The following is an 18,239-nucleotide window of genomic DNA, read 5'->3' on the forward strand; positions in this document are numbered from 1 at the left end:
TATATATATATGGCTTTATTACTATAAAAACTGAAAAAACAAATTTATATTGGTCATGGGATTATGGACAAAATCTTTTACATTGGAATTTTAAGTCATAACTTCTCCAAATGTTTTGTAGCATGTTAAAAAAAATCAAGACTAATGAGTCTTTCACCAAAATTTGAGAATTCATGAGCCAGGCATGGTGGTGACTACCTGAAAATCCAGCACTTAAGGGGTAGAGGCCGAAGGAGCAGCAGTTCAATTTCAGTCTTGGTCGTAAAGTGAGTTTTGGTCAGCCTAGGCTATGAAAGACCCAGCCTCTGCTCTACCCCCACCCCACTTGTAAATTTTTGAAAAAGAGAACTTGTAGTGTTTCAGGAAATTCTTGCCTTAGCAGGTGTTGAGGAGGCATATACCAGCTGGAGCTAATTATTCCTCTCTAGTCTATCTAAATATGGTTCAAGCAAGAATTTCAGCGCTTCTCCAGATTAGGAGTCAAATTATATTCCTCACCTGGGAAGGAGTCTGGTAATTATAAATCACCATTAAATCCTCAACCCAGCCGGGCAGTGGTGGTGCATGTTTTTAATCCCAGCACTGGGGAGGCAGAGGCAGGGGAATCTGTGAGTTTGAGGCCAGCCTGGTCTACAGAGGGAGTTCTAGGACAGCAAGGGTTGTTACATAGAGAAACCCTGTCTTGAAAAACCAAAATAAATAAATAAATAGTCGGTTTGGTATTGGGGCCCAAGCAGCATTAGGGAAATATTCAAAAAAAAAGGAAAAAAAGGAGAGAGGGAGGGAAGGAGGGATGGAGGGAGGGGGAAGAGAGGGAGGGAGGGAGGGAGGGAGGGAGGGGGAAGAGAGGGAGGGAGGGAGGGAGGGAGGGAGAGAGAGAGAGAGAGAGAGAGAGAGAGAGAGAGAGAGAGAGAGAGAGAGAGAGAGAGATGCACACCTTTAATCCCAGCACTCGGGAGGCAGAGGCAAACGGATCTCTGTGAGTTCGAGGCCAGCCTGGTCTATAGAGCTAGTACACCCAAGGCTACATAAAGAAACCATGTCTCAAAAAAAAAAAACCCTCAAAATATAAAAAAATAAAAAGAAGTAAAAGCCCTTAAGAATTTTAATATGGCACCAGACCATTAAGGGAAGCAGAAAGACTTCTGATCAGAGCACTATGTTACACACCCATGAAGCCTGGCCCGCCCACAGATCTTGGCTGTGAAAAACTCTAAGGCCCTTCTCTCGCTGTTCTTTTTCAATGTCATCTTGATAAATTTGATTTACAAGGCTCTCTCTGTAGGGAGACAACCCTAGAACAGGAAGTCTCTATACCAGTACTCCAGCTAAAATCATAAGGGGAAAACAGAAAAAAGTAAGAAATGATATTTATTTTGTCAAGCAACAAATGGAGAGTCAAAGCTGCTCCCTGAAAGAAGCTGAGTAGAAAGTAAACAGAAATGTAATCTGTTCTCCGATAAGCTTTCATTTGATAGGAAAACGAACAAACAAAATGTTATGATGGTAACTGCAAGACACAGGTTGTGAAGATATGTCCTGCAAACGACTGCTTCATCGAAGGACAAATTGAAGAGGAAATTGAAATGTATGAATGTATAGATTTTTAAAAAAAATAGGACATAGAGCAATTAATCAAACTGCCCGGCTAAAATATGCAGGTCTTATTTAGCTTCTAAACCAAAGCCTTAAAAACATAAAACAACTAGGAATTTCATATGTTTATAAATAGATGTGTCTGTTCATGAGCATGTGTGTGTTTAAAGGAACAGTGACTACAGGTGGAGAGTCTTTATCTTAGAAATACACCGCTGAAGCCGGGCAGTGGTGGCGCACGCCTTTAATCCCAGCACTCGGGAGGCAGAGGCAGGCGGATCTCTGTGACTTCGAGATCAGCCTGGTCTACAAGAGCTAGTTCCAGGACAGGTTCCAAAACCACAGAGAAACCCTGTCTCGAAAAAACCAAAAAAAAAAAAAAAAAGAAAGAAAGAAAGAAAGAAAGAAAGAAAAGAAATACACCGCTGACTTTGAAGTATGTCTAAGTCCATGAAGTAGCTAAGAATTAAAGAAAACACTGGAAACTAGGTGTTGAGTACTTCTTTCTATAGTATTATTCTGTAATTTTAATAAGTTGGAAATTTGCCATAGCAGTAAATCAAAATAAAGTTAATGTAAAATAAACTTTACTGTGCAGTGGTGATGGCACATGCTTTTGATCCCAGCACTTGGGAAGCAGAGGCAAGTAGATTTCGGTGAGTTTGAGGCCAGCCTGGTCTATTGAGTTGAGTTCCTAGGACAGCTAGGGCTGCTACACAAAAAACAAAAACCAACACAAAAACCTAAGTAAACTTCATTTCAGAAAAGGAGCAAGACACATAAAGTATTAAGAAAAATTAGGGCTTGGGAAAAAAGAAAAAAAGAGGAAAAAGTAGGGAAAAATCCACTCTTATTTCATTTTCTCATTGTCTCCAGCATTTCTACGAATGCAGAAACTACAATTTGAAGTGGAGTAGGTGGAGCAGATGTTGTATGTGTTTAAGTTTTTGACATCTTGCGCATCATAAATACTTCTGTGACAATTTTATTTTTCTTTTAAATATTGCATGAATTTTTACTATTGTTTTTTCCTCCATTTAAATAACTTTTTCCTCCACTTTTCATGTGTATGGTGTGCTTCCCATGCACCTGTGAAAATCTTTTTCCATTGGTCTTCTACATTATTCATTGAGGTAGGGTGTTTCTGTCAAAGCCAGAGCTCCCAAAACTCTAGCTAGCAAGCTTGCTCTCGGGATCCCTCTCCACCTTCTGAAGTTGGAATTACCGGCTTTCCAGAAGACGTTTACACGTGTTTTGTATTTACTCGAGTTCTGGGGATGCTCACGCTTGCCCAATAGGCACTTTAACCACTGAGCTATCTCACCAGCCCTTACCTCCATTTGAATTCTGAGACAAGAATCCAGGTTTTGGAACAGAGAGGGCACCCCAGAGGGGCATCCTGAAAACAGACAAGAGGGAATGGCTAACAGCCCTTGGAGCACACACTGCCTATCTCTATCAGACAAAGAAATGCCCCAGGGTCCAGAGTGCTGGGGCCCAGGCTGAAGACGTCAGAGTGACCAGCAGGTGAGGAGTGGGCCTGGACTTTGCCAGGCAAGACCCTCAGGGCAGGAGGAGGGGCGGGGCCGGGGCGGAGCTTGGCCTGTGACGCGGATCACGTGACCCGCCCACGCAGGCTCACACCCCTCTCCTGGTCTCTGGACCTGCCCTGGCTCACTCCGTCCAGCCCGCCATCCCGGCCAGGCACCTGTTCCCGGTCTCGCAGCTGCTGGCGCAGAGCGCGGGTCCCGACAGCGCGGACAGCAGGAGCAGGAGGAGCAGGTGAGGGAGGCGGCGGCCCGGGCCTGCGGAGCCCGTCGTTGGGGCGCGGCGACCCCTGGCCCCGCTGTCGCAGCGCAGGCCGAGGCAGCAGGTGGCCCTTCCTGTGCGCGCAGCGGCGCGGCCGGCCTGACGGGGGCGGGCCCGGGCCGAGACCCTCGGGGAGCAGGAGCCTGCGCCCCGCGACTGCTTCCCCAGCCCCCGGCCGGCTCCCCTGCAGCTCCGGTGCCCAGGGCTGGTCGGCGGGGCGAGGCGGGGCCGGGGTGGCCGGGGCGGCGGGAAGAACCTGGGCTGGGGCGGGGGTACCCAGGGAGGCCCCGCGGGTCCTTCCTTCTCCCCTCCCTCCGCCCCCCCCCCCCCCCGATCCCATCACCGACCCCCCTCCTGCCTGGTTCGTTCGCAGGTCCCAGGAGTCCAGCTTTGCAGCGCACCTGGTGGTGAGCATCGCCCCCCAGGAGAAGGCAAAGATAGGCCCAGGTGGGTGCTGGGACAGGCCTGGAGGCCCGAGAGGGGGGAAAGGGGACCTGGGCAAAGCTGAGTCCGACATCCCAGAGCCCAACTTTTTCCTCTACTTTTTATCCTCTTCTTTCATTCCCGTCCTCTATTTTTGTTAGTGCTGGAGCCTCGGAAATGGGTTCGCAGGGGAAATACTGGACTTCTGGGGTGGGGGTGGGGGGTTCAGGCCCACGCCTGAGCCTGTGTTCTATGAGCTGATCAGTCTGCGGAGAAAGCAGTCCTATCTATGTCTTGTTTCCTAGGAATCATGGCGTCCAAAGAGCAACAGGTCTTAAAAGATCTGGCTGTGCAGAACGATGAAAAAGACCACGCAGGAAGGAAGGCCTCCAAGCAACGTGAAGAAGAAGAAGAATTGCAGCTCTTGGAAGAGGTTAAAAACAAGAAGCCCGGGGGAAATGCCAGAATGGGACTAGTCAGGCGACTTGTGCCTAATTTTCGATGGGCCATACCAAATAGACGTGTTGAGCACAAGGATGGGGGAGAGGATGCTGGGAAGTTTGTAGGGCAGGTGATAGAAATCAAGAGAAAGACTAGGGAGCAACAGATGAGGCCTTACGGGCGTTTCCAAACACCGGAACCTGACAATCACTATGACTTTTGCCTCATACCTTAAAATAGGAGTTTTTCACTGAGCTATTAAAGTGGCCTCTGTTTTACAAGCTGGTATTTAGTGAGGTACTTTTTCTGTAAACTTTCGGTGTTTTCACCTAACTGTTTCTATCTACGTAAACATGTTTTATTGTTGCATCTAATTCTAAACATTCCTATCAGCATGACAATTTAATGCGGTTTAGAAGGAAATCTTTTTTCATCAATTGAACTAATAAAGCAATTTAAAAGGCAGTGTATGATGAGTCGTATTCTTTTACCCTGGTCGTTAAATTTCCTTCATAGTGTCTTAACTCCGCCAGCTACTTGGACTTAAATCTATTGTCACTGGCAATTCTTTTCTTTTTATTATTTTTTATCATGTTTCCAATTAACCGGTAAGGAAAAGCTGTACCTCCAGCAATGTATTTGTAGAGGTTTCCAAAGAGTGTGTGCCTAGTATCATTATGGAAATACCTTGGGAAGAGGGTTCGTTTTGTTTTATTTTTGTTTTTTGTTTTGTTTTTTGGCTGGTTGTTTTTGCTGGGCGGTAGTGACGCACACCTTTAATCCCAACACTCAGGAGACAGAGGCTGGGAGATCTCTGAGTTCCAGGACAGGCTCCAAAGCTACAGAGAAACCCTGTCTTGAAAAACAAACAAAAAAAAAACCAGTAGGGATTATGACCAACTGGAGTAGTCACTGTGAGCCCAAGTGTGGCTAAAGAAAATCTCCATCTTGAGTGACCTCTAGTTCTTCACCCTATCACCACTTTACAACATCTCAGACCTCACTTTTCTCCTTACTACAACATGTACAGTCGGATAATTCTGTTTATACATGGTAGCCATGGAGCTGCGAGAAGCCGGCTCCCCAGGCTGCCCCTATGCTGTTGATCTTACCAGGTGGACTTAGCTGGGACATTTGTATGGCACCCTTTCTTTGAGACACATAATTTCTTTTTTAGTTTTTTCGAGGCAGGGTTTCTCTGTAGCTTTTGGTTCCTGTCCTGGAACTAGCTCGTGTAGACCAGGCTGGCCTCGAGCTCACAGAGATCCGCCTGCCTCTGCCTCCTGAGTGCTGGGATTAAAGGTGTGCACCACCACTGCCCACCTGAGATGCAGAATATTTAATTTGTAATTGACACAAGCTGAGGAAATTCAAAGAATTAACAAAGCTGAAGCTACGTACCTCTGATATCTCCAACAAACACGTTAATAGAACACTGGGACATAAAATTTATTACTATAATAATCAAAAAAGAGGCTATCAATTTGGGAAGGAAGGGTTGGAGAGAAGGCAGGAAGGAGGGAGATACTCTAATATTTTAAAATTTTTAATAAAATCTTAGGCCCTTCAGTCTATTACTATTTAAAATATGAATTATCACCCATTTTGTCTCATGAAGAAAGTTTATACATCATAAAAAGCAGTTAAAGCCAGGTGTTTGTGGCCAGCCTGGTCTACAGAGTCAGTTCCAGGACAGCCAAGGCTACACAGAGGAACCCTGTCTGGGGGGGTTGGGGGGGGCGGGTAGCCGTTAAAATCAGAGTCTGGATGTTTGAAGTTTTTTTTTTTTCATTTTTATTTTATTTTATTTTTTTTATAGTTACAACTTTCTTTTTTTTAATTTATTTATTTATTAAAGATTTCTGTCTCTTCCCCGCCACCGCCTCCCATTTCCCTCCCCCTCCCCCAATTAAGTCTCCCCCCAGCCCGAAAAGCAATCAGGGTTCCCTGTCCTGTGGGAAGTCCAAGGAACCCCCACCTCCATGTTTGAAGTTTTATTTAGTTGTAGAGCACTCCTATCTGGTGTCTAAAGCCCTGGCTGGGGTTACCTTCCAATATCAAAAACTGAAGACTATCTCCCATTAGTGTAAATAATTGTTTGGACAAACAGTTTTTTTCTGCAGAAAAAGACCCTTAAAATGTGTTTCTTTTTATTTTTATTTATTTATTTATTTTGGAGAGAAGGTTTCTCTAGCTTTGGATCCTGTCCTGGAACACTCACTGGAATCTCTGTGAGTTCGAGGCCAGCCTGGTCTACAAGAGTTAGTTCCAGGACAGGCTCCAAAGCTACAGAGAAACCCTGTCTCACAAAACTAAAAAAAAAATTATGTGTCTCAGAGAGAGGGTGCCATACAAATGTCCCAGGCTAAGTCCACCTGGTAGACCAGGCTGGCCTTGAGATCACAAAGATCCGCCTGCCTTTGCTTCTCAAGTGCTGGTATTAAAGGCATGTGCCACTACCACCTGGCTCTTTTGAAATTTTTAGAAGTTTTTTTTTTTTTTACTTTTTTTGTTATCTATTTATTTATTAAAGATTTCTGCCTCCTCCCTGCCACTGCCTCCCAATTCCCTCCCCCTCTCCCAGTCAACTCCCCCTCCCTCATCAGCCCAAAGAGCAATCAGGGTTCCCTGCCCTGTGGGAAGTCCAAGGACCACCCACCTCTATCCAGGTCTCCTAAGGTGAGCATCCAAACTGCCTAGGCTCCCCCAAAGCCAGTAAGTGCAGTAGGATCAAAAACCCATTGTTCTTGAGTTTTCAGCAGTCCTCATTGTCTGCTATGTTCAGCGAGTCCGGTGCTCTCTCCTTCTGATTTGTACCTTGAGATTTCAGTCTGGTGCTCCAATGTAGGTCTCTGTCTCTGTCTCCTTTCATTGCCTGATGAAGGTTAATATTCAGAAGGATGACTATACGTTTTTCTTTGGGTTTACCTTCTAATAGCCAGAACCTGGAAACAACCTAGATGCCCTTCAATGGAAGAATAGATTAAGAAAGTATGGAATATATACATATTAGAGTACTACTCAGCAGTAAAAAACAATGACTTCTTGAATTTTGCATGCAAATGGACGGAAATAGAAAACACTATCCTGAGTCCTGAGTGAGGTAAGCCAGACCCAAAAAGAGGAACATGGGATGTACTCACTCATATTTGGTTTCTAGCCATAAATAAAGGACATTGATCCTATAATTCGTGATCCTAGAGAAGCTAAATAAGAAGGTGAACCCAAAGAAGTTTTCTTAAATATATGTGTGAGTTTCTTGCCTGCACATATGGATGTGCACTGGGTATGTGTCTGGTGCTTGTGAGGGCGCTGAAGTTTCAAATGGTTGTGGGCCACATGTGGGTGCTGGAAATTGAACCCAGGACTTCTGCAAAAGCTGCAAGTACTCTTTAAGTACTGGCCCATTTCCCCAGCCCCTTAAAGTGTATTTCTAAGGGCTGAGAATATAGCTTAGTAGTATAGCACTTTCTAGCATGCATGAGTCCTTGACTCCACTCCCCAGTACTTCAAAGAATTCTAACTAGAGCACAGAAGGGTTTATTTTTATTAGTGTATATTTATTTTACAAGTAATGGGTTTCATACATGTATATCACACATACTTATCTCTCATCCCTTCCCACTTCATACTGTTCCTTTCTTGACCCCAAATAACCCTTCTACTTTCTTGTTTCTTTTTTATTGTTAGCGTGAGAGAGGGGAGAGGAGAAAGAGAGAGACACAAAGAAAATGGAGCGTAGGGTCTTGTGCATATTGCATAAGTGCTTTACTGGCAAACTAGATCTCCAGACCTCATTCTATTTTTAATTTTGAGACAGGTTATCACTAAGCTTCCCAGGGTGGCATTGAATTCACTCTGTAGCCCAAATAAGGCTTGAACTTAGTATCCTCCTACTTCAGCCTCAGAAGTACTGGGTGTTACAGGACTCTGCTGCCAAGTCCAGCAACTTTTGTGTTTAGCTCTTTGTATGTTCTGGACACTAATTATACTTGCTACTTGGTTTTTTCTGGCCTCTGTTGTTTCTTTTACAGCACAGAAACTAATTCAATGCAGTCCCATTCGTATTACTAAATTGTTGATGTCCTCTTTAGAGAGCCTTTGCCTGGAATCTTCAAGTGGTTTCTCTGTGCTTTAGGTCTTTCAGAGACGTTTAATCAGTTCAAACTTTGATGTCACAGATAAGGAAACTAGCCAGGAATACGAATTACCTATGACCGCACAGCCAGTTTGTGGAAGAGCTGTGTCCACAGCCTTCGTCTTACCAATTCCCAAGCAAGGGGGCTTTGCTTGTCTTCTCACTCCACTGGCTACACAAGAGCAGTTTTTGCAAAGTTTTCCAGCATTTGCTGATTGCCAATAGGTGTGACCGAACGATCATGCACACTTGTACACAATCAGTGCTTGTTGTTCGTACTCTTTAGTCATCAAACTTGCTCCTTGATGACTCCAAACATGTTTACCTCCCTGCCGACATCGTTTTGGAGCTGTAATCATCTCTCATTTGCCTAGAGGAAAGAGATGATAGCCTGGCCAGAAAATGCACAGTGATAAGCTATGGGCAATTAACAAAGGCTTGCAGATTGAAGTTCGTTAATGTTCCTTTAGTGCTTTTGAAAACCAGCACTTGAGCCTGTCTCACCAATCAGCAATCCTGTTTCACCCCCACTTAACCTGTTCTTTTTTTAAAGTTAGGAATGTGGACTAATGAGAACATGATTACATCAGGGAAGGGAAACAGAAGCCCCTTCACTAGGGCGGTGAAAAGGACAGGCATGAGAGCAGAGATTTTGGAAGAAAAAAAAAGAATCAGTGTTTGGATTCAAATGTGGTTTGTTCAGTACTTAAAAGAACATTTACAAAAGTCTTTTTCACTGCTTTCTTTTTTTCCTCTATAATTATGTGCTTCTAATTGCTTTATACTATTAGGCGTCATTTCGGTGTACGAGCTATTTCAAGTTTGTTTTTGTGTATAACCTGTTGTAAAGTCTGTTATTCATTTTGTGACATGTGACTATCCAATTGACAGGGCGTTGTTTGTTGAAAAGACTTGTCTGTTTTCACTGAGAGCACACATTTGTCTAAAGCCCAGTGTTTATGTGTGGAGACCTCTCTCTGTATTTCCTATCTTAATTATTGTAGCCTTACCGTCACTCTGAAGATTGGGTAGGGAAGGGCTTGTTACTTTGTTTTTGGTATTAAAATTTCTTGGAACTTTAGGTTTCTTAAATTTTCATATAAATTTTATAGTTAGGAATTTACAAAAATTTTTCTGGGATTGTTCTGAAGTACAGATCAGTGATAAAAATATATAGCATTTCTTTCTTTTTTGGACAAGGTCTCCCTATGTAGCTCTGGCTGCACTGGAGCTCACACAGACTCATAAAGATCCACCTGTTTGTCCCTCTCAAGTGCTGGGATTAAAGGCGCATACCACCACACCGGAGCTATTACTAATTTTTGATGTTTCCAGTTTAGCATTGTAGCCTAATACATCGCTGGAATTCATTAGGTAATTCGAACCTAATTTGACATAATCATTCATATACTCTCCAAATAGTGTTTTGTATGTATAAAACTCAAAGGTAAACGTCTTGTTTTTACAGTACTCAAGGTCAAAAGATGGCCCCTGAAATCTCTATGAGGTTTTCATACATTTTTTTTCTCTTTTTAAAAAGTTCCCATAATAATCATTATTAGATGAGTATGGCTTCATGAGAATGGCTTGCTCAGCTCCGTTACCAAGGGAAGTGTGAGAAGATTATCAGGAACTAGGAATTGCATTTGAAAAGCATGGGGACACAATTACTGAGGATACCTCTTTTCGTTGATTAACAATATGAAACATGAAGCACCCTGGAGCATTGACCTAACCATTTCCAAGTGAATGACAGAGTTTAGTGCAATCAAACAAGATGAGCAATAGCTTTGGAAAAGTCAAACAAGCAAAGAAAGAGCAGTTAGGCAAGTGTGATGCCAAGATGCAAGTTTGTAACCACAGTTTCCAGGAGACAGAAACAGAACTGTCTGTGAGATGGAGGAGGCCTTCCTGGACTACGTGGTAAACCAGAGGCTCAAAATTAAATAAAACTACAGCAAGCACTAATAACTGTGAATGAGAACGTGGAGTTGGGCAACCATCATACTTTGCTGCTGAGAACATGAATTCGTACAGTTGCTATAGAAGGCCCTTCCAAAAACACACAGTACTTTATGAATAATTTTTTTTTTTGGTTTTTTGAAACAGTGTTTCTCAGTAGCCATGGAGCCAGTCCTGGAACTTGCTTTGTAGACCAGACTGGTCTCAAAACTAACTCACAGAGATCCACCTACCTCTGCCTCCCGAGTGCTGGGATTAAAAGCATGCATCACAACCACCTGGTCTTGTCAGTATTATGTTAAGGGAGAAAGTCAGACAAAAAAGGCTACGCAACTGTAGGATTCTGTGTCTCTAGAATGCGTAGCACAGACAGGTCCGCTATGATGGGCAAATGAGTGGTAGCTAGTGGCTGAGAGGAACAGGTATGAAGAATGACTACTAATAAGAATAAAGTTTCTTCTTGGGGTAATGAAAATATTCTGAAATTACATAGTTGTGTGGTCAAATTTTGTAAATACACTGGAACTGACTGAAGTATACATCTTCACAGGGTGATCTTTATGTGAATTATCTTTTATGTCTATAATTAAAACTAACATGCCAAAGGGGCATTTTATTGATAGCCAGAAGAACAACTTAGTATATATAAAACAGTTCATTGGCCTGGTGGTGAAGTCCCACGCCTTTAATCACAGCAATTGGGAGACAGAAACAGGCAGATCTCTGGACAGGGCAAATTCCAGGACAGGCAGGATTACACAGAGAAACCCTGTCTGGAAACAAAACAAACATGCAAAAATACCAGTTTGCTTCTCTCTCTCACAATAATTAAAAATAAATAACAAGTGGAGTGTGCACCACAGGCCAATTTATGTATAAAAAGTCTTTTGGGGTCTGGGAGATGGCTCAGCAGGTAAAGGCACCGGCCACCAAGCTTGAAGACCTGAAATCTATCCCTGTTGTCCGCATAGTGGAAGGGGACAATCGACCACCATGAGCTGTCCTCTGGCCTCCACACTGTACCAAGGCATGTGCATCCTCCTCCCCAACACACAAAATAAATTAATTAAAAATGTCTATTGCCTCTTAATTGTTGTTTTGAGACAGAGTTTCTCTAACAGCCCTAGCAGTCTTGGGACTAGCTTTGTAGACAAGGCTGACTTCGAATTTAGAGACCCACTTGCCTCTGCTTCCAGAGTGCTGGGATTAAATGTGTGGGCCACCATGCGTGACTGTAAAGCCTTTCATATATAAACAAGAGATGCCAGCTGGGTAGTGCTGGTGTATGCCTTTAATCCCAGCACTCGGGAGGCAGAGGCAGGCGGATCTCTGTGAGTTTGAGCCCAACCTGGTTTACAAGGCTAGTTCCAGGACAGGCTCCAAAGCTACAGAGAAACCCTGTCTCATAAAACCAAAATAAATAAATAGATAAACAAAAATAAACAAGAGATGGCTCAATTTCCAGGCAGTGGTGGCACACACCTTTAATCTCAGCATTTGGGAGGCACAGGCAGGTGAATCTCTGTGAGTTCGAGGCCGGCCTGGTCTAAAAGGAGACAGAGAAACTCTTTCTAGAAAAAAAAAACAGAGAGAGAGAGAGAGAGAGAAAGAGAGAGAGAACGAGAGATAATGAACGAGAGAGGTGGCTCAGTGGGTAAGAGGGCTTGCTGTGAAAGCATAACCTGAATTTGAATCCCCAGCCGCCACAAAAAAAGCCAGGCAGGGCTGCACACTCTACTATAGCCCTGCACTGGGAGGTGGAGGCAGGCAGATCTTGGGAGGTCACTGGCTCAGCCTACAGGCCAACCTTCCAGTTCAGTGAAAGATGTTGTCTCACAGGAGTAAGTCAGAGGGTGATGAAGATATCCAATATCTTCCTGTCCTCCCCTGACCTCCATATGTACTCATTTGAGTGAGCACACACCAGCACATTTGCATGCACACACCACATACACACATCCAAACACAGATCCCACACACATACCACATATACACAAATACATGTCTTTTGATGCATGATAAAATTTATTTGTCAAATCAAAAAGCAAAGCTGAGCAATTCAACAGATTGTCTTCTTGTCCTATGTTATGCTGATTGGAGGATCAGCCAACTAGTGCATCGCCTAGAACCAGGCAGTAATTTCCAACATCCCATTGTATTAAGAAATGTTATTGAGCCGGGCGATGGTGGCGCACGCCTTTAATCCCAGCACTCGGGAGGCAGAGGTAGGCGGATCTCTGTGAGTTCGAGACCAGCCTGGTCTACACGAGCTAGTTCCAGGACAGGCTCCAAAAGCCACAGAGAAACCCTGTCTCGAAAAACCAAAAAAAAAAAAAAAAAGAAATGTTATTGAATGAAACCCAACTTATGCATGGCAGAGTGTGAGCATGACACAGCAAGGATTGTGTAACCCAGTCTTATCTAAGAGTTGAGAATATAAGCTAGATTCCCAGGTATTATGTTTCTGGGTGTATGCTCTTGGGTAATTTTCTGTGACTTGGGTTTTGCATTTATCATTTGGAGCCCATAACATTTAACTTGGGTTATCAGTGTGGGGAAAACTTTCACAGTTCTTGATTTTTGTGTTACTGTAAGGGCTTTCATCAAAGGACTATGAACATAATTTGAAAATTATTCAGATTTTAAAATTAAGAGAGAATCTACACTAACAACTAGTGGCTCATATCTGGCCTTTATTTTCCAGAACTAGGAGTTTTCAATAACTCGAGTCAAATAAGAAATCAGTGGTCAACCTATCCATCTCTTTACTAATAACAAGTACATGCCAAAATAGGCTAACTTCTCTAAAACTTTTTGCAGTCATAGAGATTGAATGGAATAAAATTATAAGGATGACTCCGCTATGGTTTTGTTCAATGCTTCATACAATCCTTTGATGACCAAAGAGACAAGAAGCCCCAACATTTTTAACATCTAACTATCAAGATTTTTTTTTGTTTATATGCAACTGGAACCTAGAGGATAAAGATGGCCTTTGAGGGACGATGATGGAGATTCGTGTGGGAGATATGAAACTGGTAACCAGTTTTGCTCACAGTTCACAAGTGTAATGCAGCCTGGAAAAAGCAACTCATGAGCACGAATCCAGAAGAAAAACTGAGCAGAATTTAGCCAACATGCATCTTGTTTCTGCCAGAGAATTATAGCACCAGTTAGCAAAAGACAGAATTATCCCATCTAGGACTATTCTGTCTACTGTGACTTTTCTGATACAGATTAAAATAACTAGATCTTCCTTTTATTTATTTATTAAGGATTTCTGCCTCCTCCCCGCAACCGCCTCCCATTTCCCTCCCCCTCCCCCGATCAAGTCCCCCTCCCTCATCTGCTCGAAGAGCAATCAGGGTTCCCTGACCTGTGGGAAGCCCAAGGACCGCCCACCTCCATCCAGGTCTAGTAAGGTGAGCATCCAAACTGCCTAGGCTCCCCCAAAGCCAGTACATGCAGTAGGATCAAAAACCCACTGCCATTGTTCTTGAGTTCTCAGTAGTCTTCATTGTCCGCTATGTTCAGCTAGTCCGGATTTATCCCATGCTTTTTCAGACCCAGACCAGCTGGCCTTGGTGAGTTCCCGATAGAACATCCCCATTGTCTCAGTGTGTGGGTGTACCCCTCGCGGTCCTGAGTTCCTTGCTCGTGCTCCGTCTCCTTCTGCTCCTGATTTGGACCTTGAGATTTCTGTCCGGTACTCCAATGTGGGTCTCTGTCTCTGTCTCCTTTCATCGCCTGATGAAGGTTAATATTCATGAGGATGCCTATGTGTTTGTCTTTGGTTTCACCTTCTTATTTAGCTTCTCTAAGAACATGAATTATAAGCTCAATGTCCTTTATTTATGGCTAGAAACCAAATATGAGTGAGTACATCCCATGTTCCTCTTTTTGGGTCTGGCTTACCTCACTCAGGATAGTGTTTTCTATTTCCATCCATTTGTATGCAAAATTCAAGAAGTCCTTGTTTTTTACTGCTGAGTAATACTCTAATATGTATATATTCCATACTTTCTTCATCCATTCTTCCGTTGAAGGGCATCTAGGTTGTTTCCAGGTTCTGGCTATTACAAACAATGCTGCCATGAACATAGTTGAGCATATACTTTTGTTGTACAATAGGGCCTCTCTTGGGTAAAAAACACCAATGATAGCCTTTGCTGGAGAGGTTGTGGAGAAAGGGGTACACTCACCCATTGCTGGTGGGAATGCAAACTTGTGCAACCACTCTGGAAAGCAGTGTTTCGGTTTCTCAGGAAATTCGGGATCAACCTACCTCTGGATCCAGCAATACCACTCTTGGGAATATACCCAAGAGAGGCCCTATCATAGATCTTCCTTTTAAACGTCTCATTCTATCCTTCCTGAGCTTCTGGCATCACTATTGAGTGCAAAAGGCCATGTGAACTTCAAGAGTCACTTACAGCATTTCCAGCCCGAGGAGAATAGCCATCACAAGGTTTTTCAAATTATGCTTTATGTTCATTGACCAGTTGATTATTAAGAACAACAAGATGAGCTGGGCGGTGGTGGCGCATGCCTTTAATCCCAGCAGCACTCAGGAGGCAGAGGCAGGCAGATCTCTGTGACTTTGAGACCAGCCTGGAAGAGAAACTAAAAAAAAAATAACATCTTGGGGGCACTGACCTCCCAAAATATGTGGATTGGAATCCTAACACCCACACAGCAGCTCACAAACATCAGTAACATCAATTCTAGTAGCTTCTTTTTGTTTGTTTGTTTTTGTTTTTTTGAGACAGGATTTCTCTGTAGCTTTGGAGCCTGTCCTGGAACTAGCTCTTGTAGACCAGACTGGCCTCAAACTCACAGAGATCTTTCTACCTCTGCCTCCCAAGTGCTGAGATTAAAGGTGTGTGCCACCACCACCCAGCTTCCAGTAGCTTCTAAGTCATCATTTGGCATCTTTGGGCACTCCATGCACATAGAATACATACATGCAGATGAAATACCAACACTCAAATACTCGCTTTTTGAAGATAAACATCTTCTGGTCTTGTTTCCAGACATTTAGGAAGTAAGCGAGTACATAATTCATGATAGGTATACTCCAACATTCCCTTCAGTGTGTTTCTAGATTCTTGCATGTATATACAATTAGTAGTACATCAACTTTATTTATGTCAGATAAATCAGGAGATAAGCAGCTGAATAAAGCAGTAGAGTCTTGTGCTGGAAAAATTGCACTCATCATCCCTATTGTTTGCATGGACATTTATACATTTGGCTGTGCTTATTAACTTAAAATTATAGTGTCTACTAATACCTTGTGCACTCTTGTGTGTTAGAAATTACAACACTGAGAAAAATGAAATGAAATCCTGCTCTTTTGGGAACTCATATTCTTACTGCAGAAATCAGAGGAGTTTAAAGAAGAAATGCCTGAAAGAGGCGATTGAGAAAGCAGTCAGAGAGCTGAGGGTAGAGCTTCTTCGGCAGAGGGAATAACAAAGGCAATGTCTCTGACATGAGAAAATGCTTGACAAAGTTCCATTGCATTCCTTCTTGCTTCTTATCCACAGTCCCGGAACCCATTCTCACATGGTTGCCAGTGTAGCAAATGTGTTGGGGGAAATAGAATTTGTAGGATGCAATAACAATCTTGTATTTCTACTGCATATTCAAACACACTGCTTGGAAGTTGTTCTTTCCCTGTCTTTTGGCCAAAATCTAGGATATTTCTCATGACTTTTATGTGCTGTTATAAAGTGAAAGTTATACAAATTCTAGAATCTTACATGGTAAATATGATTCTGACTATCTAATATGGGTATTTTCTAGTCTGCAAACTGATTTAAAGTTGACATTCTCTCTTTCTTCTTCTTTTTTTCTTTCTTTCTTTTCTTTTCTTTTCTTTTTTTTTTTTTTGGTTTTTTGAGACAGAGTTTCTCTGTGGCTTTGGAGACTGTCCTGGAACTCACTGTAGACCAGGCTGTCCTCGAACTCACAGAGATCTGACTGCCTCTGCCTTCCGAGTGCTGGGATTAAAGGTGTGCACCATCAGCACCAGGCCCTAAAGTTGACATTCTCTTATGTAGCATCTGCAGCTATTCACAGATACATTTTCTCTTGAAATGGGCAGTTAAAGTCAAGTATGCATCCAATAATCCTAGTACTCTGAAGGCAGAGGCAGGAGGATCTCTATGAGTTCAAGGTTAACCTGGTCTACATAGTGAGTTTCAGGCCACCAGAACTACTAAGGAAGACCATGTCTCAAAACATACAGAAAAAGCAGAACATAGCTGGGTATGGTGTGGCACTTGCAATCTTAGTATTTGGGAGACTGAAATAGACTCACTGAGTATTTGAAGCCAGCCTAGGTCACACAGAGAGTCTGAGGCCTGCCTGGACAGTATAATGAAATCTTGTCTCAAAACAACAACAAAATCCTATCTCAAAAATAAGTGTGCATGTACGGAAGCATATATATGCTTGGGCTTATCACTTTTGATTCTTAGCCATTAAGCGTCTAGTAATATATCTCCATGATATTTCTATAAAAATGCCCTTACTCTTACATAAGACCACCACAATAAAGATCTATGATAGCACTAAAATAGCTCTATTTCCTCTCTAGTCTTTGTTGTGTGTTGAAAAGAATGCATACATCTTTTTCGGGAGAGAAGACTCCCAAATGCAGAGTCTGTGCTCTTTCCAACCGTTCTTCGTTCAGATGGCAAAGTAGCTGGCTACCCAACCCCTTGATTTCTCTGCAGCTGTTTATATAATTAAATATCTAGGATGGTGTCAGGTTCTAGGAACCCTGAATAATCATGAAACTTTTGTCCAATGTTTGAGGTAAGAAATTTCTGCTCCCACCGGGCAATGGTAGTGCATGCCTTTAATCCCATCACTCAAGACGCAGAGGCAGAGGCAGGCTGATTTCTGTGAGTTCTAGGCTAGCCTGCTCTACAGAGCAAGTTCTAGGACAGGGTCCATAGCTACTGAGAAACCCTGTCTCAAAAAAACAAAAAAGAAAGAAAGAAGGAAGAAATTTCTGTTCCTACTTCAAGTAAGGATACACGTGAATTACCCATATTTCTTACTAGAAATCTTCTTTGAAACTTCAAAAATATTGGTCTTGCAAATGTTTTTGTAGTCTTGAAGTGGATGATTGTCTACAGATGACAGAATCAGCATCAATTCCAATTATTTGCAAGATCTTCTTTCATTGCTTTATCTCCTTTACAAATGACAGCAACTCTTTTGGGATCTGGATTAAAAATAATAGTAAAGTAGGTAAAGTGTTGTCTTCCATACATATCAAAAGGCTCGATATTCATCTTACATGGAAGGCACTCTTTTTGTTTGTTTTTTGAGACAGGGTTTCTCTATGAAGCCCTGGCTGTCCTGGATCTTGCTCTCACCTCAAATTCAGAAATCTGCTTGCCTCTGTCTCCCAAGTGCTGGGATTAAAGGTATGTGCCAGCAACACCCAGCTGTATTTTGGTTTTCAAATTTTATCCTACTTATAAATTCATGGGGAAATGAGTTTGTGTCAGGGAAATTGGGAGGGAAGAACACAAATGGTCTCTCTTGCACAGTATCATTGGGCCTTTTTTTTGATCTTCAGAAACATCAGAGAGTCTGCCACCCATCAATGGAGAGAAGAGATAATGTGGATGGGATGGTGGGGCCAGTAAGGGCTAGAAATAGAGAGTATTACGAGCCAGAGTTCCCTCTGCCCTATTCGTTTAATGGTTTTCTCTTTCTCCTAATTCCACCTACTGCTCATTCCATCTTTCTCTGTCCTTGATGCCCTGGTGGCACAGCCTAAGAAAGCATACCAGCAGGAACTGATGCCCCTTATTTCTGTCATTGGTGCACAGCACATATAGTCTTC

The 18,239-nt window shown here is 42.8% G+C and overlaps 1 protein-coding gene across 1 annotated transcript; it reads left to right on the forward strand.

Annotated features, from left to right (window-relative positions):
* The first annotated feature begins 3,252 nt into the window (after window positions 1-3,252).
* On the forward strand, window positions 3,253-4,737 carry Bex4 (brain expressed X-linked 4). Its single transcript, XM_075957355.1, has 3 exons — window positions 3,253-3,378; window positions 3,779-3,852; window positions 4,134-4,737. Exon 3 carries the CDS (start codon window positions 4,139-4,141, stop codon window positions 4,502-4,504), a length of 366 nt encoding a protein of 121 aa, XP_075813470.1. The 5' UTR covers window positions 3,253-3,378; window positions 3,779-3,852; window positions 4,134-4,138; the 3' UTR covers window positions 4,505-4,737.
* Window positions 4,738-18,239: the final 13,502 nt, after the last annotated feature.

This window comes from Microtus pennsylvanicus, chromosome X (assembly GCF_037038515.1).
Source record: "Microtus pennsylvanicus isolate mMicPen1 chromosome X, mMicPen1.hap1, whole genome shotgun sequence".
Classification (NCBI taxonomy): Eukaryota; Metazoa; Chordata; class Mammalia; order Rodentia; family Cricetidae; genus Microtus; species Microtus pennsylvanicus.

Coding starts and splice junctions, on each gene's coding strand:
- Bex4 (XM_075957355.1), top strand. CDS start 4,139: ATGGCGTCCAAAGAGCAACAGGTCTTAAAAGATCTGGCTGTGCAGAAC.